Below are 20,457 nucleotides of genomic sequence, written 5' to 3' on the forward strand. Positions count from 1 at the left end.
AACAGATTCCTTTTTCATAGTAAAGGAATAACGATTTTTAAACCCATCATGTGTCACCTTCCTATCAAATTGCCACGGTCTACCCAACAAGATATGACACGCTTGCATAGGCACCACATCACACACCACTTCATCTCCATATTTCCCAATTGAGAAAGGCACCACAACTCGCCTAGTCACTCTCACTTCAGAACTATCATTAAACCACTGCAATCTATAGGGTTGAGGATGCTTTGAAGTAGGCAAACTCAATTTCTCAACAAGCTCGCTACTTGCGACATTGGTACAGCTACCCCCCATCAATGATGACACTACACACTTTGTTTTTCACAAAGCATCTAGTATGAAACAAATTTTTCCTTTGATTTTCTTCCTCTTCCTTTTGTTGCACATTCAACACTCTCCTAGTCACCAATAACTCTCCAACGACTGCCTTATATCCCTCGTCATCGGAATCCTCCAACGCAGGCATATCATCATAATTCTCCTCCTCACTCTCCGATTCAACCTCACCACCATCATTCACAATCATTATTTTTTTGTTAGGACACTGACTAGCAATATGACCAAGACCTTGACATCGAAAGCATTTAATGTCCCTAGAACGATTATTAGGAGTTTCAGATTTACCTTGCACTCCTTGCTTTGGTGTTTCTTGCTTGGTATCGATTTTTGGTTTGGACACCGGCTTGACATCCTCTCGTTTGCCAACTTTTGGATGCCAAGGAGTAGAAGAACCCACAACAGTAGAGTTTCGACCCATACCTCTCCTTTTGAGTTGTTGTTCCACTTTCATGGCCAATTGTACCATCTCCTCAAGATCCATGCAATGTCTAAGCTCCACTTGGTCTTGAATCTCCCTATTCAAACCACATAAGAAACGAGCCATAGTTGCTTCACGATCTTCTTCAATATTAGCTCGAATCATGGTGACCTCCAACTCCTTGAAGTAATCCTCAACACTCTTCGAACCTTGCTTCAAATTTTGTAAACGCCTAAACATATCACGATAGTAGTAATTAGGCACAAATCTCTTCCGCAATATTTGCTTCATCTCCTCCCATGTCTCAATGGGACGCTCTCGATTCCTCCTCCTAGAAGTAACAAATTGATCCCACCAAATGAGAGCATAATCCACAAACTCAACCACCGCCAGTTTTATTTTTTTCGCATCATTGTAGTTGTGGCAATCAAACACCGATTCAACTCTCATCTCCCACTCCAAATAAGCCTCCGGATCAGATTTCCCATGGAACGAAGGAATCTTCATCTTAATCCCACTAATATTCCCATCCTCTCGACTCCCTTCGATGTATCTTTCTCTCACAGCTCCCCTTCTATTTCTGTCACCCTCATGAACCCTCCTATTTCTACCCCAATTTTCACCCAAACTCTCTTCATCCTCTCCACCATCATCATCTTCCTCAAATATTTTCTTTTTATTTTTACCATCACCTCCACCAACTTCAAGCTTATCCAACTTCTCATGTATTGGCCCCAAAGCCGCCATCATCATCTTGGTCAATTCATCCATTTGACCTTGAGAAAAGTTTTGGCTAGAAGAACTCATCGTAGCTGCAAGAAAACGTTAGTAATAAAATTACCTCACACAAATTCTCACAATTCACTCCAAAGAATTCACTCAACCATTTTTTTTTTCCACTCAATTTATGCAGGCTTTTGCTTTATGTAGAATTCAATCAAACTTTCAAGTTTACAACTCGTAGACACTTGAAGATTGACTCTCGAAGACTGACAAAAACAAGATGAAAAATTTTTATGAACACTCGAATTTTGACTTGAACCCAAGGATGAACAATTGACAACAAGTTATCTTGCTTCTTCAATATTTCTTTTTTTTTTTGAAGCTTTCGATCCTTTTTATTTTTTTTTATCGATTTTTTTTATAACTTGTAGCACAAGACACGAGACTTGAATAACAAGTTTGAAAGAAACGACACAAAAATTCGACGAAGGAAATATTCCAACGAAGAACGATGAAGAACGGGTAAGAAGAACGCGAAGAACAGAGATAGATGAAGATAGATACTTACTTGATTCAAAACCTTTGCTTTGATACCAAATGATATGAATTCTTAATGTATGGAAGGCAAACACGACTATATTAAAATCGTACCCTCAATCCAATAACAAAAGAAATCAAGAAATTGCCCGATCTTGAAAACAAGTAAAAAGTTTTGGATTAACCACCTCTAGCTTACAACGAAACTAGCAACAGTAATCACGAAGAAAACAATTGATCACAACGGGACCTTCAGAAAACCTGTTTCTGACAACCCACGAGGATAATCAATCGACAAACACCACAAAGTTGAAAACTTTGATAAGTTTGATTTTTGGGTAAGCAAAAGCTTAATAAAATTCTAGAGAGAATTTTGTATTGAATAATCAATAATTTGAAATCTTAATTGTTATCTTTAATAATGAATGTATATGTTGTATTTATAATACAACTACAAAATAATAAAAGATATCGCAAAATAATTCAAAATATAGCTAAAGATATCAAAGATATCTCCTAAAAGTTTCCTAGTAGGAATAAAACTCTCAAAAATAGAAAATAATGCCAAAATATCAAAAAGTCTCGCACACACACAAAACGCCGAACTATGTGAGAGAGAGTGCAGGCGCGGGCGCGTGTGGGCAGGCGCGGGCGCGCATAGGACTCTGTCCTGAAATTTTAAAAAAAACAACGGATCAGGCGCGGGCGCGCGTGGGCAGGCGCGAGCGCGCATAAGGTCCTGTCCGCCATGCGCGGGTGCGCGTCAATGAGGCGCGGGCGCGCATACCTCTCGGGTCTTGTCACCTCTTTTTATGTTTTCTTTGATATTTCCTCTACTCTCTTGACTTTTTTTGGACTTCAATAAGATTATAACATCCCTCCAAATGATCTTCAAGCATTCCAATGTCCATTATCAACGATTGAAGCGCATCTTTGAATTTCTTAGCTCGTCCTCTCGTAATCGGTCATCTTGGCATCTCCAACGGATCCTTAATCACTTGATCAACAGGCGAGCTGTAATGGCCCACTGTATCAAGACGGGTCTTTTCAGCGTGCTTTTGTCCTCACTCACACGCACCCTGAGAAACTTCCCAGGGGTCACCCATCCTATAATTTCCCCAAGTCAAGCACGCTTAACTTTGGAGTTCTTATGTGATGAGCTCCCGAAAAGAAGATGCACCTTCTTGATATGAGCAGTACATATGAAATCTTTTTAAACCCTCCTCAACTATGTAGTCCCATACCTACACAGTCTCAGAATCCCCTCTCATTCCGGCACGGGATCGGTTCATTCATGTCTCCCTCCGCCTAGAAGCCTACCAGGAGCCGCTCATTGTCCGTGCAACCTCTTGGCACCGGCGATCACTCCCTGCCTCTTCAGCCCCGGGCGTCACATGCCCACCAGCTTCCGCTTGGTTCGTCCCCGAACCATACCGTACTAAGAGAGGTCGGCTCTGATACCATTTGTAATGGCCCACTGTATCAAGACGGGTCTTTTCAGCGTGCTTTTGTCCTCACTCACACGCACCCTGAGAAACTTCCCAGGGGTCACCCATCCTATAATTTCCCCAAGTCAAGCACGCTTAACTTTGGAGTTCTTATGTGATGAGCTCCCGAAAAGAAGATGCACCTTCTTGATATGAGCAGTACATATGAAATCTTTTTAAACCCTCCTCAACTATGTAGTCCCATACCTACACAGTCTCAGAATCCCCTCTCATTCCGGCACGGGATCGGTTCATTCATGTCTCCCTCCGCCTAGAAGCCTACCAGGAGCCGCTCATTGTCCGTGCAACCTCTTGGCACCGGCGATCACTCCCTGCCTCTTCAGCCCCGGGCGTCACACGAGCTATCCATGATCGCATCATGGGGTATTGCAACTTTTTAAATTTGTCCTTATTACATAAACGTGTTTTTTTTTCCCTAATATAAAGAAAACGTTTCATATACATCTTGCACGGAATTAATGAAATAAGTTAGCTGCTGGAATTGGAAACACCAATGCCCACAAGCAACAATGACTACCAATTGGGAATCTTGAATCCTTGGGATTTTTCTGTACTAGACAATGGTTTTAGCAGACGGAGCTTTCTATCCACACTTTTTCAACATGATATATTTGCTAATGCGTACATTAATGTTATCAAATCTCTTTGGTGTCGTTTTCGGAGTTTGAGTGGCGATCAAGGTGTTCCAAAACAAGACTAATTTTTACTCATTTGTTCACTTTATGTATAGCCAGCCGGCTCGACGGATTGCCCGAAATTTTTCTATCGGTCGCAAAATTAAACCCTTTATTCTCACAAACTGAGAGATTCTTTTAGCTAATATTCTACACTTCCATTAAGTTTATGAAAACAAGAAACTTATATATGTTCTCAACGTCGTAGCTAGCAAATCACATCCCTTTGTTGATCGAAATCACAAGAATATATGGCTCTCGAAAGAAGCTCGAGCTACGATACGTCGTCGGCGCTTCCGGTGACTCGTTTTGCACATGTTGTGGCAGTAGCAGTGATCACTCTACTCCTTGTTTGGTTGCTTCATTTCAGGGAAGGGGTTGCTTTTAAATCAGACGTGGAAGCCAAGATTTTTAATGTCATGAACTTTTATTTTATTTATTTATTTGTTTCTCACCTTTTTTTTTGGGTGAATATGGTGTAAGTAACTCATCGATTGAATATTGGATGTCGCAGATGCATCCACTGCTGATGGTTATTGGCTCTGTCTTACTCTCTGGTGAAGGTAAACTAACAAAACCAAAAACTTGAGGCTACGTATACATATATTTTCCCAAACTTCTATTTCTTGTTGAAAATATATATAATCTGTTGCATGTTGTTTATGGATATTTAGTGGTTTTTTAAGCAGTCGATTACTTGTTTTACAGCAATCATGGCATACAAAATCTGGCCGGAAATTAGGAAACGACCGAAAACGATTCATTTGGTGCTGCATTTGGTGGCACTCGGAGCTGGAATCGTGGGGATTTATGCAGTGTTCAAGTTTCACAGTGACGAGGGGTTTCCCCATATGTATTCCTTCCATTCTTGGTTGGGCATGTCCACTATCTGCCTTTTTGCTCTCCAGGTATACTTGCAAGGATTTTTTACTTTAGAACAGTTTGATTAAATTTGCCTTATCATGAGTTTTTCAAATAATTAATGTAACTTTTGAATATAAAATATCATTCTTCTTTATTGCATTCAATTGTGGTTCAGTGGCTATTCTCTTTCGTCACGTTCGTTTATCCTCGAGCGGAAGCATCAACAAGGAACAGTGTAGCACCACGGCACGCAGTATTAGGAATCATCATCTTCTTCATGGCGATTTTAAGCGCAGAAACCGGGCTGGTCGAGAAATTCTTCATCTTGAGGCTAAAACGAGATCAAGAAGCACTTGTAGTCAACTTCACTGCGCTCTTGATCTTCGTGTACGCTGCGTCTGTTGTTATCACTGTTCTGTTCTACTAGAGACGTTACTTCCAAGCATGTATTTACCATCTGGGTTAAGCATATTCAAAATTCAACTATTGAATTATCATGATTTTCTTTAATATAATCGTTTCAAATTTAAAACCACCTTCATCTTCATCCCTATTCTAAACCTCAAGGGTGGTTGATATTAATGTATGTGCAAATTCCAAAATCAAGGGTTCAAATAGTCCAATAGACAAAACCTGAACTAAAAAATTTATTACTATTCTACATGAAGAAGAAAAAGAAGACTCTATGCTTTATCTGAAAAGCAGCTGATATGGAAAGCCAGTATGAGATCCAGGCTACTAGAGCTCTCAATCAAGCTATTTTTTGCTGAAATTTTGCTGGCAGAGAAGTTGCGGAAAGGGCGTCTTACAGGAGGTAAAATCAAACCTGATTGTTTGTCCATCAATAGTAGCTTGCCACACTTGCTGCGGAGTTGCAACGTCCATGGTTGAGTACAGAAACAGCAGCAATGGATTTAAGTATAAGTAAATTAAATCATGGATAAATCAAAATATCACCTGCAAGCTTTGGTAAACAAAGTTCGATAACTGCAGATCCAGTGCTGCAACGATAAAGTCAGGTGTTAACAATTATCTGTAGCTAAGACAGGATTGTCATGAATTATTGGCAAATATGAAATACCAGCAAAGAATGCAAGGCTGATTCGGGGTTGACACAAATGAAGTATTGCAGAGCCATAGAAGCATGTTCCTGTAAAGAGAGATATCGGTGAAGGAGATAAATGTTTGGGTGCAAACTTTTGGGCCTCCAAAAATAGAGAATGGGAAACATAATTCGGGCAGGGTTCTTACCGAGACATGTCTAAACACATGATGCGATGAAAAGCCATGTCCATGTAAGTGGCTGCCACCCTTGAAACCAATTATAAACAGTAAGATCTCAGCAATAGGTTAAAAGCAATAATTATACGTGGGAAAAATAAAAGAGCGGAGTAAGTTCAAAGTCCCTCCGAACCATAAAAACCAAAGTTGATTTATTTTGAAAATTAATTGCCAAACAAATCCAGAATGACACAGGCAAAAACAAGAAAAAGGCATAAAATTGTTGTATGTTTTTGTCTTTTTTGCTTAAACATGATCCTCTTGAGTACCATACTTGCACACTTCACTTAAAAACTTAGACGAGCAACTTTAATCTTCCTGTGTTTGCAGGCATGAAAGGGCCTCCAGTAGTCCAGTGTTAGCAAAACAAATATGTAAGAATACCACGACATTACTTTGACAACTTTTAGTGATATGAACAAAAAATTACAGAAATAAACATAGATGAAATCACCTCGTCAGGAGAAAAGAATGCTACCGCATCCGGATCTATGGAACGAGCTGTATGCAGAGATATTACTGCTCTAAAAACAGAAGGCAGAAGTAGCTCGATTACAGCAGCTTCATCTGTCGCGTGAATACTTGCTGAATCTTGTCTTAAATTGGTTGTACTAGGGAAGTCATGATCTTTTGACAATTCAATAGAACTTTCATTCGCAGCAGAGGGCAATGCAGATGCCCGATTTAACCAATCTGATCGCTGGTAAGTAAATGTTTTAAATTCGGGAATCTCTTTCTCTAAATGGGACAAGATATCAGATACTGATCTCAGATCACCAAGCTCTTCTTGGGGATTCAGAGGTGGGGGGATGCAAAGTTTTTTTGTAGCTGATTCCGCGGCAGAATCATCAGCAAGGTGCGGGAAAAACCGCCTTTTTTGATCTGTAAAGGCTTTCAGAGCCAATCTGCACAATTCAAGCTCCAGTAATGTGCAACTTGACAATATGAAAACTTTACGAAAGCCCACAAAAAATTCAGATATCCAAAGAATGAATTAATGAACAAAATTGTTTGGAACTTAACATGTTATACAACACTCTAGGATATTAAACTCACAAAACAGAGTAGCAAGCCACAAGAAATACCTGGTCCGATCAACGGCAGAAGCACCAGCCTGACCAGCAAGTTGACGTTTCCAAGCATATGCAACAACAGCACCATCTGGGCAAACCAAAGGCATGTGAAGGCCCCAAGAATTACTTCGTGAACGAAGAGAATCATTCAGAACACCAGATTCCTCCAGCTGCCTTCCTAACAAGATGACATGATGTTAAGTAAAACCTGAAAGGATAACTCAGACTCACTCCTATAACTTTAATCAACTTTCTTGACACATGAAAAGCAACAGATAGAAGAGAAAATGAAAACTTTCCCAAGAATTTTATACTGCATAAAATTTGGTTAGTGACGTCATAGTAGAATATATCTGGAAATCTATAGCTTAAATATGTTAGAACACTCTTGAATGCTGGCAAAATTTTAGCAAATAATAGTATAATAACTCAAAAGCCTTCTTTTACACCGTTACACCACAAAACCAGTACCACTCAAAAAACTGTTTTTGTACCGTAGAACCAGTTCCCGCGCTTCAGTCACATAATCCATTATCATCATAACAAACTTGATTATAATTATAAAGTCACCAAAAAATCTAGATATTCTAAGACATCCAACACCGCAAAAATTCAGTTTTCACCAATTTTTTTTAAAAAGAATTATCAGCACACCCTTACACCCAGTTCACAGTCAATGATATTCAAACCCTACAAATGAAAAACCTAAAAAAATGCTTGAGGAAACACAATTTTGACTGATCCGTCAAGCTTTACCACCAATTTCAAGAAAAGCTAAACTGATGAGAACGAGTTTGTGCGCCACCAACCTATGGAGCGAAGGTTCTGGAGGTGCTGGCGCATTATGGATTCTTCTTTAACAATTAAATTCAAACACCTAGAAGACTGCTGATGGTAAGGCTCCGACGCCACGAAAAATAGAGCTTCCAGAAGCCGATCCGCACCTAGCCTTACATCAGCTATCAGCCGCCCCGCCTCACCCAGCCTTTCCAAAGCTTGTGCCACCTGCTTCGGCGGTGCATCCCCCGCCTCCGGCGGTGGTGGTGTTGCAGCGTGCTGCATTATTTTTTATTTTTTATTTTTCACTTTTGTCGGTAATCTATTCTACATTTCTATGGATCGTTGATCGTTTCAAGAAAAGAAAAGGAGAGTATGTATTTGGTTTGGGCCTCGTACGTTCTAAAAGTACTGTGATTCGACCCAAATATCTATGGGCTCAGCAATTTTGATATTCGTGATTAGCATTTACAAATTTTGAAATACTTCACGCGACTTTATATTATTTAGAGAAACAATTACGTCATTTTATATTCTTTATAAAATTTTCAAATAATTATTTGAACATAGAAAATAATATAATTGTGGCACGAGATTATATCATTAGCCAATCAGTCTAATGGTTGAACACTTGATTTTCAAGTTTTATGTTGCAAAATGAATTGCCATGAATTCCGACGCCGACACCTAGAAGGTCGTAAAAAACAACAAATATTTTTAAATTTCCAACTTCATAAGTCGATTTTATTCATCAATTATGCACTGCTTCAGACAGCTAGATACACGCTTTGGAAAAAATAACTGGACAACAACATAGTTCCAAGACACACAATCTCACACTCTATACATGGCGAAAACTAGAATTTACAGAACACATATATTTACGCTGAAGCAATGAACACATCTAGTGGTGACTGGGGCCAAGAAGTTCAAGAAGAAACGTCCTGTAATGTCGTGATGTCTCCGAGTGAACAGCATCGTTTAATGATTTTCCATATTTCTTATGGTACTCTGCTTTTATGTACTGCAAGTCGATCTCTGCCCTTGTCACTATAACTCTAGTAAGAGTTGTCTCATTGGTCCCCAAGCCTTTCATTGCCTTATGCAGCACCTTAAAATTTTCATTAGGAGGTTTAGCTAGCATTCATAGATATTCTAAGTTTAAAGAACTTTCATTTTTTTTATAGCAAATTAACTCAAGTACTCAACTACTATGTTTGTGACAATAATATCCCAAGACGAGATCCACGGAAAATGTCAATACAAGCCTAGATGCATAAAGTGCTACATAAAAGCAATGTGCGGTAGGCGGGCGGCGACCCACTGCCTAGCGCCTAGACGGTTTTTTTAAAAGCCTACATAAGGGATACTTATGAGTTTTTCTATAAAATATAATTTTTATGTCTTATGTTTTTCAGTTTTTGTACGAAACTTTTATAAGATTTTAATAATAACAACAACAACAACATAAACATAGATATTAATAGATATCAAGTATTCACATGTAATATGAGATTTAATTTTTTACTTGACTTTATTGTTTCTCGTTCCTTCTATGTTTGTTTCTTGCGTTGCTTCTCTCTTTTTTAGTTTTTTATTTTTAATTTTTTTTTTTAAAAAAATAGTAACCCCTAGGCGGATTTCTGTCTGCCTAGGCGGCCTGGGCGTCTCCTAGGCGGGAAATTTGGCGGGAAACGCCTAGAGGCATAGCCTAACCAGAAAAAGCAAGGCCTTTTAGAACACTGCATAGAAGGATTGCCCAATGATTTTCAGAATGGAGATTACCCTATAGACACTGCAGTATATCATTTTCTTCTTCTGATACAAATTGCTAAATTCAAGTTTTTAGCAGGAACTACGATAGAATAGTTGGAAACATATGGCAACCAAATAAATGATCCAACAGAGGTGGCACACATGGAACGAAAAAAAAAGGTGAAATAATAAACTTAACATTTTCCTTGATAAGACAATGCCACGAGTACGACAAAAAAGAAATTTTTACCTTTGCAAAGTAAATCCCAGGGTTCTCAGCGCATAGTAAAACAGTCAGGAGTGCAAACTCAAAGTTCCCCGAGGTTTCACTTTTCACAGCCTGCAAGAAGATTGCAAGTTTGACATTGGTAACAGACATGAAAATTTAAGGACACAGCTGAAACGATAGGTTTCACCTTTTTCAGCGACTTTCCATACAATCTGTTATAAGCAGAAGAGACTGCAGCCAAATGTGCTCGGCTTCTCTCGCAAAAAATACGGATGAAAGTCCTCTCATCAGTCCCCAACCTTTTTTCCCCAGCTTTGTAAAGAGATTTAGCATCCTGTTCTGCCATCGCCCAGTCTACCTGGGGACCTTCATATCTCATAGTATTCATGTAAGCAAGCAGCAACTGCCAAATGTAATCAAACAGAAACGATTAAGTGGATTAACGAGCAAAATCCTTATCCACTCACACACAAAATGTGTTCTTCAAAAATTAGTTTCTGATCACTTGTTCTACAAACATACTTATTACACAAATACCAGACTTATAAATCAACCTTGTGCCTGATTTATAAACCCAAAAGAATATCCTAGACCCATAAACTGAGGTTGAAATAGAAACTGTGCTTTAGATTGACATATCAGAAGACTAGTATGGCCATCATCAGTTCTGCGACGCTATTGCGCTCCTGGAATCATCAAAATCTTCACAAAACCAATTTAAAACTAATTCGTTTTAAATATATAGTTTACTCGCAGGCAGATCCGAACCGATTCTTGAAGGGTCCACACAGATTGTTGATTTACGTGCTCCTTACATAACTTATTTGAGGAGTTGTAGCCCAAGATATGCATAAAGGACCTCAGAATATAAAAGAAAACAAGAAAGAAGTGATTTTCCGACACATCAATAATCTTCAATTCATTTATCATTACCAAACAATGCATCAATTGTAGCAATATATATCTTCCTGTCCTTGACACGTGATCATTCCAATTGAACTTTCTTCCTGATGCCTTACCTTGAATTAGCAGTTCTGAATGTGTGAAATCCACGGAAGAAGCACATTAGTGGTGCGCCGGGGATTGGAAAATACTCAATCCTAAATTTCAAGCATCCACTTTCTTCACAGACTTTCACGTTATGAAGAGCAGAGCATCAGAGGTGGCTTACAAACTAATTTAAAGAATCTAGCACGATCTCAAAACTAATAGTTTGGTCTCCATTCCAAATATACATATATTAAATAAAATAAATGGGAAACTCAAATTCAAAACAATATTCAAATAGGTGAACAATTCAGGTTCTCATTTCAATTAACAAAATGGGATAAAACAACTTTCAGCCATAAATTTTACCAGGCAGGTTTCGTTTGAGTTTCTCCTAAGCTAAGTCGGTACGTTGAAATAATCATTCAGAACTTTTTGGTGAGAGTGGATGCATTTTTGTGTGTGTGCGAGTGTGAGAGAGAGAGAAAGCACCTTCTTGTGATCACCAGATGCTTGATATTCAATATCATGCTCAACATAAGCATGAAATCGTGCATGATATATTTGTTTAAAGAATTGTATCTGAGATGGGGTTCGGGAACATATTACTTCAGTAGCAGCTTTAAGATCGATGATATCACCAGTCAAAGCTTTCCTTACAATGATAGCATCCCTTCCAGCAGGATCATGCATCCACAGTAAGACAGCTCTCTAAAATCATATAAAATTAGAAATGAAAAGCAGTAAATAGCTAGTAATGCCTAGTTGAATCATCCAGAAATAGTTGTAGATTGCTGTTAGAATCCATCACTACTACATTTGTACATAATAAACCTTAAAAAAAAAAAGCACTCCTCTTAGGAAGCATGCACAAAAAAGATTTAAAAGCTTCTCTTCTGTACCTTGACATCACCACTAAGCTCAGAATCCAGACGTTTATTTAGTTCTTGAGAATACATAGCTCTGTACTCATGTTCAATAAGTGCTCGTTGCGTTGCATCCCTATGCGCAAGGATTTTAACAACTGCAGCTGTATCACATCCAAAACCTATACGGTGCAATTGATAGTTAGAAATTGCTGGATTCTTCGATATTTTGAAAAAGAAAGATATAAACATGAATTTGCCTGTTAATTTAAACGCCGTCTCTCCATAATTAATGCCAACAATGGAAAATCGTAACATAATTTTAGCTTCCTATTCTGAAATTTACGTGGAGACCACCAACATCATGAAATATACTTGTTCCCCAGTTTAATACAAATTTACTCATCTTTATCGTCACTGGACCTCGATTATCTCTGTCCATATATCCATGATTCACTTAAAAACACCAGAAATCGGCGCAAGCGCAAACTCATAACGATGAAACAAATTTAAGGCAAGACAAACAAGTATCAAATTTTTCTGAAAAAATCAAATAAAAACAACAGAGAATTTACCTTTGAAAGCACGGTGCAATTGCATAGCATCATCTCGAGGCGAAGTTAGCATCGGAGAAACGCTAAGAGTCGCCATCTTCGATACCCCCGAGCCTCTCTCTCGAATCACCCACGAGAAATGAAGATACGTTATGGAATCAATTATTGAAAGATACCAAATAAAATGACACGTGTAACGCATTGCCATTTAGTGCACAAGAGCTTCTCTAGGTAAGTCACAAGTTTTTTTTTTCCCTTTTTTTTTTCTCAGCCTAGTCACGAGTGTTTTTTGAATAAATAAATATTTTATAATATTTATTAATTTTGTGAAGAAAATGTCTAATTAATTCCTAAAAACTCTCTCAAATATTATTTATATATGATTGCGTCGATCGCTTTTTTTTTGTTTTAATTGATTTACACCTACTTATTTTGTAATGTATTACTAGTGTGTCGATGCATGTATTGCGTGTTAGCATAATATTTTTTGATTAATTTGATTTTTATATTCAAATAGAATTAATATTATATTTTTAAAAATTATCGAGAGATTAAATTATAATTTAAAATTTCAAAATTTTAAAAAAACAAAAGAAAAAAAAGTTGTAATATATGTACCATATAACGGCAATTTTGAAAAAAAAAATGATATCCTCCTTTGTTTAATAGGCAGATTCTATTCTCTATATATAGTAAAATAAATCAATGGTTTTTTCAAAAAATTCGGACAAGGCTATTCTTCCAATTTACTCTACGAAAATGCCTTATTCACTATATCCAATTATCCATTCATTTTTTTTTAAAAAAAATACTTTTTTATGGCTGAAATAAAAAGGAATTTTTTTCAAGAATTTTTTTTTATCATGCTAGATTTCCCATTTTTAAAAATAATTCTAATTAAAAGTGTGCAATTTTATTAACCCATTAAATTACATTTAAATTTTTAAGAGCCCATTTTGTAAATAAAAAAAAAAAGAAGAAGAAGAAGAAGAAAAAGAAAAGAAAGAGGCCAATAATTTGCAAAATGCCGTCAAATCTCGAATCTCAAAGAAACAAAATGGCCATCGTACAATCTTTTATGTTGAAGGCCCAATAATTCCCGAATCAATCATTTGGGTAAAGGTAAAATTTATATACCGAGTCAAATAAAACTCTATTTACTTATCTTATTTGTTGACCGCAAGTAGTAAAGTAGCAAAAGCTAATAATAATAAAAAAAAAAGAAAAAAAAAAGAATATTATCGGGGCCATCGCCAATCATTTGTATTACCAAATAGACCCATCAATGTCCCCAAGGCGTGCCTAAGCCCAACGATGAAACCCACTGTTTGCCTTTGCATCAAAAGACCCACCCACAACAAATCTTTGCCCAAATTCAAACCTAATCTAGAGGACTACTGGACTATATTCATTTTATTTATAATTTTTTTTGTTATATTCAAAACGTTTCAATTATTGGATTTGTATGTCTTTTTAAACAAAGTTTTGACTGCTTTCTTTGGTTACCAAAATTTATTTGACCCCTGATAATTATTATGAGCGTGACTAGCTTTTTTATCCATTTTTGGGGGGCTAATTATAGGGAAATTGATTTTTACATGATATTAGAGTAGACTTATAATGCAACCTAATGATTGATTCCAATACCGACTTCCTCCTCCATATATCTATCGTAGAGCCAATAATACTTCTAAAATCACAATAAGTATTCGAAAAGATGGTCCTTTCTCAATGGATTATGATAGTGTTTATGAGAGCTAATAGGAAGCACTTCTCACCTTTTCATTAACAAAATTTTGAAATTTTTTGAAATTTTGTTAACGAAAAGCTGAAAATTGCTTTCTAAAATCTCTCTCAAACACTATCTATATATCCCATTGTTGATTTCGTGAAACAACCAATATTGCAATAGGACGACTAATCAAGTTACTTATGGTTTAACTCGTAAAAATTTACTTAAAACTTACAATTTTATCTTCAATGATTCGATTCTTTATTTCTAAAAAACTTGTAAGATTTGACCTATTGAAGTGCTGATGCAATATATGATTTACTTTTGAAAAAATAAAATAAAATGAGAACCCTTGTTTCACCAAGAATATGCATGCATGCATATGCTAGTCACTCATTAATTACCACAACACATTTTATGTTATACTACGAAAATTAAATATATAGATCTATAAATTTTAATGATATTATTAGACACAAGTTTAAAGTCGATCGGGAAGTGGCTTTTCTGTTTGTATTCAAACTTCCATTTTTCCAAAATGATCCCGAGTTGAAAATGCATGGTTGTACATCATTTGGTGCCAATATCAGTTAATGGTGCTTCATTTGAAATGAAGTCATTGTCTCCCATTGTAGTGAGAATTCTCTAGCTTAAAATTACCTTCGAATCGGAGCTTCCGACCCGTCAGTGGTTTGGATATCTAAAATTGTTATCCAAACACTTTTGTGACACTAATTATTCGAGATAGGAGCTCATTCCTTGATATATTTCTTCACTACCTTAAATCTTTATAACACATAAACAACTTTAACCCAAAAGACTTTTTTAAAAAAAATAAAAAAGAAAAAGAAAAATAATAAAATGAAGTGAAATAAAAGAGTGGTGCCGTATTCTGTAATAAATAAAGTTAAATATTTTTCAACAACACATCCAGCCTGCGAAGCATGATAAAGGGAGAATATACACAGTTGCCGGAAATGGGAGCATCATTATTCCCTTTACCTTTAACCACTACTTGCTAGAGATTATCGATTCATTCATTTATTTATTTATTTTGGTGGGCCTTTCCCTCTTTTATCCACTTTCATCTTTACTGTGGATATTAAATATTGACTTGAGCATTAATTGCTATCAAGGGCTCAGATCAGTCAAAGGAAGTCAAGACTGTTTCAATGGTTGAGATTAACTTAGTTAGTTAAAGTGGTTAATTAGCTAAGTTGGTTTTAAAAGGGGCCTTGATCGGGGAATAAAGAACATAACGAATTAAGAGAACTCAGAGTTTCTGCGATTGTGAAGAGTCTTCTCCATTCTCTCGAAATCCTTTAAGAGTATCATAGGGCTTCTTCTGGATTGAAGATTGTTGATCGAAGTGCGTCTGTGATGAGCTGAAACTTCGTAGATCTAATCCCTGATGATTCTTGTTTATATGGTACATAGGTTTCTGTTTTAGCTTATGGTTGATCATGCGAAGCTAGAGGTTTGTATCGAATTGACATTTATATTGATTGATAGTGAATTCTTTGGGTTGAAACCCAGATCCTTGGATGTAGAATTGATCCCAATCCGAACCAAGTAAAATCCTTTGTGTACTTCGTGTCTTTCTTGTTCCTGTTCTTATTGTTCAGTGATTAAGTGTTTAATTCTTGAGGCCGTGTTCTTTGTGATCTCTGCTTGTTATTTGGATTTCTTGTGCTCTGAATTTTAACAAGTGGTATCAGAGCCTCAAGATTAGGATCTTGGGGCGAAGGTCTTCTGTGAAGTAGAGGTTCTGCTAATTCTCTACCATTGATTCATTTCTCGATTATCCACTGTATCTTTTGTTGTGAACTATCTTTGAAGAATGTCTACTGGCCAGAGACATTCTCTAGCGATGTCCACATCAAGATTCGAAGTGAAAAAGTTCGATGGCTCATCTAGAAAATCTAGGATTAGATGATGCATTACAAGGAGAATCAAAGATTCCAAATACAATATGGAACAAAGCCGAGATATTAAAGAAGGCAAGAAACACGATTGTTCTTAGCCTTAGTGATCAAATTCTCAGGAAAGTTGTGAGGGAGAAAACAGCTGCTGATATGTGGCTTAAACTGGAACAACTGTACATGACAAAGGCATTTTCGAATAGGATATATCTAAAACAAAAATTCTACAGCTACAAGATGGATGAGAATAAGTCAATTGATGAGAATATTGATGAGTTCACTAAGTTGTTATCGGATCTTGAGAACATGGAGGTGAAAATAGATGAAGAAGACCAGACAATCTTTCTATTAAACTCCCTGCCAAAAGCTTTTGATCAGCTAAGGGATACCTTAAAGTATGGAAGGGAAACTCTTATTCTTGAAGAAGTGACAGGGGCAGCCTATTCCAATTAGCTAGATTTGAAGGCAAATGGTAAATATCAAAAGCCTATTGGAGAATGATTAAATATAAGAGGAAGATCTCTCGAAAGGAAGGGGTCCGCAAGTAGATGGAGATCAAAGTCAAGGTCTAAGTCAAGACCAAAGAGGACATGTTGGTCTTGCAAGAAGGAATGACATATAAGAAGGTTCTGACCTTTAAGAAAGCAGAATCAAGAACATGAATCTACTACTGCCACTGAGGCAGCAAATCTCCTTGAAGGATATGAAGAAGCTGAAGTCCTGACCATCTCCACTTAAGATCCAAAGGAAGAATGGATACTAGACTCAGGGTGTTCTTACCATATGTCCCCTAGAAGAGATTGGTTCACTGATTTTCAAGAAATAGACTCAGACTATGTACTTCTTGGCAACAATCAATCTTGCAAGATCCAAGGGAGTGGTTCAATTAAGCTGAGAATGTGGGATGGTTCTATTAAAATCTTAACTGATGTGAGATATATTCCGAACTTGAAAAGAAATCTGATTTCCTTAGGTACTTTAGATCTCAAGGGACTAAACTATAAAGCTCAAAGCGGTACCCTAAAAGTGATAAAGGGGTCACTGGTTATAATGAAAGCCATTCTAAGGAACGGGTTGTATGTTCTTCAAGGAACAACTTTATCGTCTGAAATCAATGTGGCAGCTACAGATAACAATCATACACTGTTATGACATCAAAGACTTGGCCATATGAGTCTAAAAGGACTTCAAGAGCTTAGCAAACAAGGTCTTCTGGATCAAAAACAGATTACAAATCTGGAATTTTGTGAGAACTGTGTTCTCGGGAAAAATCATAGACTAAGCTTCAAAACAGCAACTCACAATACAAAATCTCCCCTGGATTATGTACATGCTGACCTTTGGGGGTCGCCTCAGGTACCTTTATCCTTATCCAAATGTCAATAATTTTTTTTTAATTGATGACTACTCTAGAAAAGTTTGGATATGTTTCTTGAAAACAAAGGATCAAGCTTTTAAAAGATTTGTAGAGTGGAGAACCTTAGTTGAAAACCAATCAGGAAAGAAAATTAAGACATTAAGAACAGACAATGGTTTGGAATTTTGCAACAATGAGTTCAATGAATATTGTACTGAAAATGGCATTGCAAGACATAGGACTTGTACATATACACCACAACAAAATGGAGTGGCAGAACGTATGAATAGAACTATAATGAACAAAGTGAGATGCATGCTTAGTGAAAGTGGTTTACCATCAAAATTTTGGGCAGAGGCAGCCTCTACTGCATGTTATCTTATTAATCTGTCACCATCATCTGCCATTGAGTTTAAGGTTCCAGAGTTTAAATGGTCTAACATAAAACCGAGCTATAAACACCTACGAACCTTTGGTTGTGTTGTGTATATTCATGCTAACCAAGGAAAACTTAGTCCTAGAGCAAAGAAAGGTATTTTCCTAGGCTATCCTACTGGCATAAAAGGCTATAAGGTCTGGCTTTTGGATGAGCTTAAATGTGTCATTATTAGAGACATGGTATTTAATGAGACAGTTTTCTATGCTAACAAAAATGCACCAGTATCAGCCAGCTCTAAACAAGATGAGCAGACTTCACAGGATAAGGATGAAGGTGGAGCTTATCAACAACTACCTGAAGATGTCTATGATGTAAGCTGTGATGAGAATCAAATATCTCATCAAGAGTCTGATGTACCAAATGAAAAAGGAAGTGAACAAGGTGATGACATGATACATGATCACAATCTGGAGGATTATAAAATGGCGAGGGACAGGGTCAAAAGAGAAATCAAGCTTCCCTCAAGGTATGCATCATCTGAATTCACAACATTTGCGCTCAATGTGGCTGCATTGATGGATTTGGAAGAGCCATCAACCTATGAAGAAGCAATGTATAGCAAGGACAGTGCACAATGGAAAAGGGCCATGCAAGATGAATACGAATCATTGATCAAGAACAACACATGGACATTTATAGATAAACCAAAAGATCAAAGAATGATAGGCTGCAAATGGATATTCAAAAGGAAACCAGGAGTTCCAGGTGTTGAAGGGCCAAGGTTTAAGGCCAGATTAGTAGCAAAGGGATTCTCACAAATAGAAGGAATAGATTACCATGAAGTTTTTTCTCCAGTAGTGAAGCATTCCTCAATTCGAATTCTATTGGCAGTCACAGCAGTTCATGACTTGGAACTTGAACAATTGGATGTTAAAACCGCCTTTCTACATGGAAATCTGGAAGAAGAGATCCTAATGACTCAACCAAAAGGTTTTGAGATAAATCCTCAAGTTGGACAAGTCTGCAAACTGGAAAAATCTCTCTATGGCCTCAAACAGTCACCTAGACAATGGTATAAGCGGTTTGATGACTTTATGTTACAGCATGGATATGTTAGATCCAAGTACGACAGTTGTGTGTACTACAGGCAGCTTCAAAATCGATCTTTCATCTACCTTTTGATTTATATTGATGACATGCTCATAGCATGTAAAGAACTCAAAGAGATTCAGAAGCTAAAGCGACAGCTTAATTCAGCTTTTGAAATAAAAGATCTTGGACCGGCAAAAAAAATCCTGGGGGTAGAAATCAAAAGAGATAGAAAGATGAGGACTTTGTGTTTGTCTCAAGAACAGTACATAAACAAGGTCTTAGGACTCCTCAATATGGCAGATGCTAGGTCAGTAATCACACCTATTGGTGCTTAGTTCAAATTGAAAGCAGTACAGGAAGATCAAGAGGAATTAGAGGCCATACACATGAAGAATGTTCCATACTCCAATGCAGTGGGAAGCATCATGTATATGATGATTTCTACTAGACCAGACATTACTTATGGTTTAGGTCTTGTCAGCAGGTTTATGGGTAAGCCAAGTAGAGAACATTGGAAGGCTGTGCAATGGCTACTGAGATATCTAAAGGGAACATAAGGGCTGAAACTTAAGTACTCAAAATCCACTCCAAACATGTGTGAAGTCACTGGTTATTGTGACTCTGATTACGCAGCTGATTTAGATAAGAGGAGGTCAATTTCAGGATATGTTTTCACCATTGGAGGTAATGTAGTAAGCTGGAAATCAAATCTGCAAAATGTTGTTGCATTATCCACTACTGAAGCGGAGTACATAAGCCTAACAGAAGCTATAAAAGAAGGCTTGTGGATCACCGGCTTTGTGACAGAAATGGGATTTGAACAGAAGAGTGTTACTATATTTTGTGACTCACATAGTGCAATACATCTATCAAATAACTCTGTCTTTCACGAAAGAACGAAACACATAGATGTAAGATTACATTTTGTAAGGGATATTTCAAAAGGATTAGCTAAAGTTCAGAAAATTGACACATTGATTAACCCTGCGGATATGTTGACAAAGGTGATACCTGTGAGCAAGCTCTATCAAGCACTGAGTTTGCTGCAGCTTGTGGAGTAGACTAAGCTAGATTAAAAGTGGGAACTCATTGAATTCACTTGATAACAATCGAATCTGTCAAAGGTGGAGATTTGTGGATATTAAATATTGACTTGAGCATTAATTGCTATCAAGGGCTCAGGTCAGTCAAAGGAAGTCAAAAACTGTTTTAATGGTTGAGATTAACTTAGTTAGTTAAAGTGGTTAATTAGCTAAGTTGGTTTTAAAAGGGGCCTTGATCGGGGAATAAAGAACAGAACGAATTAAGAGAACTCAGAGTTTCTGCGATTGTGAAGAGTCTTCTCCATTCTCTCGAAATCCTCTAAGAATATCATAGGGCTTCT

The 20,457-nt window shown here is 37.1% G+C and overlaps 3 protein-coding genes across 3 annotated transcripts; 1 reads left to right on the forward strand and 2 right to left on the reverse strand.

Annotated features, from left to right (window-relative positions):
• Positions 1-4,144: 4,144 nt before the first annotated feature.
• LOC140881817 (probable ascorbate-specific transmembrane electron transporter 1) lies at positions 4,145-5,596 on the forward strand. Its single transcript, XM_073287412.1, has 4 exons — positions 4,145-4,621; positions 4,720-4,768; positions 4,914-5,113; positions 5,245-5,596. Exons 1-4 carry the CDS (start codon positions 4,457-4,459, stop codon positions 5,494-5,496), a joined length of 666 nt encoding a protein of 221 aa, XP_073143513.1. The 5' UTR covers positions 4,145-4,456; the 3' UTR covers positions 5,497-5,596.
• LOC140881816 (mediator of RNA polymerase II transcription subunit 27) lies at positions 5,532-8,546 on the reverse strand. Its single transcript, XM_073287411.1, has 7 exons — positions 8,233-8,546; positions 7,436-7,601; positions 6,805-7,255; positions 6,321-6,380; positions 6,151-6,219; positions 6,027-6,070; positions 5,532-5,933 (listed from the first exon to the last, which is right to left on the reverse strand). Exons 1-7 carry the CDS (start codon positions 8,483-8,485, stop codon positions 5,753-5,755), a joined length of 1,224 nt encoding a protein of 407 aa, XP_073143512.1. The 5' UTR covers positions 8,486-8,546; the 3' UTR covers positions 5,532-5,752.
• Positions 8,547-8,895: 349 nt separating this feature from the next.
• Positions 8,896-12,767, reverse strand: LOC140880567 (annexin D5-like). The gene is made up of 6 exons (XM_073285126.1): positions 12,613-12,767; positions 12,074-12,219; positions 11,664-11,882; positions 10,372-10,587; positions 10,206-10,295; positions 8,896-9,311 (listed from the first exon to the last, which is right to left on the reverse strand). The coding sequence occupies exons 1-6, from the start codon at positions 12,686-12,688 to the stop codon at positions 9,105-9,107; spliced, it is 954 nt and encodes a 317-aa protein (XP_073141227.1). The 5' UTR covers positions 12,689-12,767; the 3' UTR covers positions 8,896-9,104.
• Between the last annotated feature and the right edge of the window lie 7,690 nt (positions 12,768-20,457).

The sequence above is a fragment of the Henckelia pumila genome, chromosome 2 (assembly GCF_033568475.1).
Source record: "Henckelia pumila isolate YLH828 chromosome 2, ASM3356847v2, whole genome shotgun sequence".
In the NCBI taxonomy this organism is placed as follows: domain Eukaryota; kingdom Viridiplantae; phylum Streptophyta; class Magnoliopsida; order Lamiales; family Gesneriaceae; genus Henckelia; species Henckelia pumila.

Excerpts from the sequence above, each read along its gene's own strand:
- LOC140881817 (XM_073287412.1), top strand. The coding sequence starts at position 4,457 with ATGGCTCTCGAAAGAAGCTCGAGCTACGATACGTCGTCGGCGCTTCCG. Across the intron at positions 4,622-4,719 it reads TGGAAGCCAAGATTTTTAAT|ATGCATCCACTGCTGATGGT; the intron begins GTCATGAACTTT and ends TGGATGTCGCAG. Across the intron at positions 5,114-5,244 it reads TCTGCCTTTTTGCTCTCCAG|TGGCTATTCTCTTTCGTCAC; the intron begins GTATACTTGCAA and ends ATTGTGGTTCAG.
- LOC140881816 (XM_073287411.1), bottom strand. The coding sequence starts at position 8,485 with ATGCAGCACGCTGCAACACCACCACCGCCGGAGGCGGGGGATGCACCG. Across the intron at positions 6,381-6,804 it reads CATTCTTTTCTCCTGACGAG|GGTGGCAGCCACTTACATGG; the intron begins GTGATTTCATCT and ends ATTGGTTTCAAG. Across the intron at positions 6,071-6,150 it reads CAGCCTTGCATTCTTTGCTG|CACTGGATCTGCAGTTATCG; the intron begins GTATTTCATATT and ends TTATCGTTGCAG.
- LOC140880567 (XM_073285126.1), bottom strand. The coding sequence starts at position 12,688 with ATGGCGACTCTTAGCGTTTCTCCGATGCTAACTTCGCCTCGAGATGAT. Across the intron at positions 11,883-12,073 it reads AGCTTAGTGGTGATGTCAAG|AGAGCTGTCTTACTGTGGAT; the intron begins GTACAGAAGAGA and ends ATATGATTTTAG. Across the intron at positions 10,296-10,371 it reads ATGGAAAGTCGCTGAAAAAG|GCTGTGAAAAGTGAAACCTC; the intron begins GTGAAACCTATC and ends ATCTTCTTGCAG.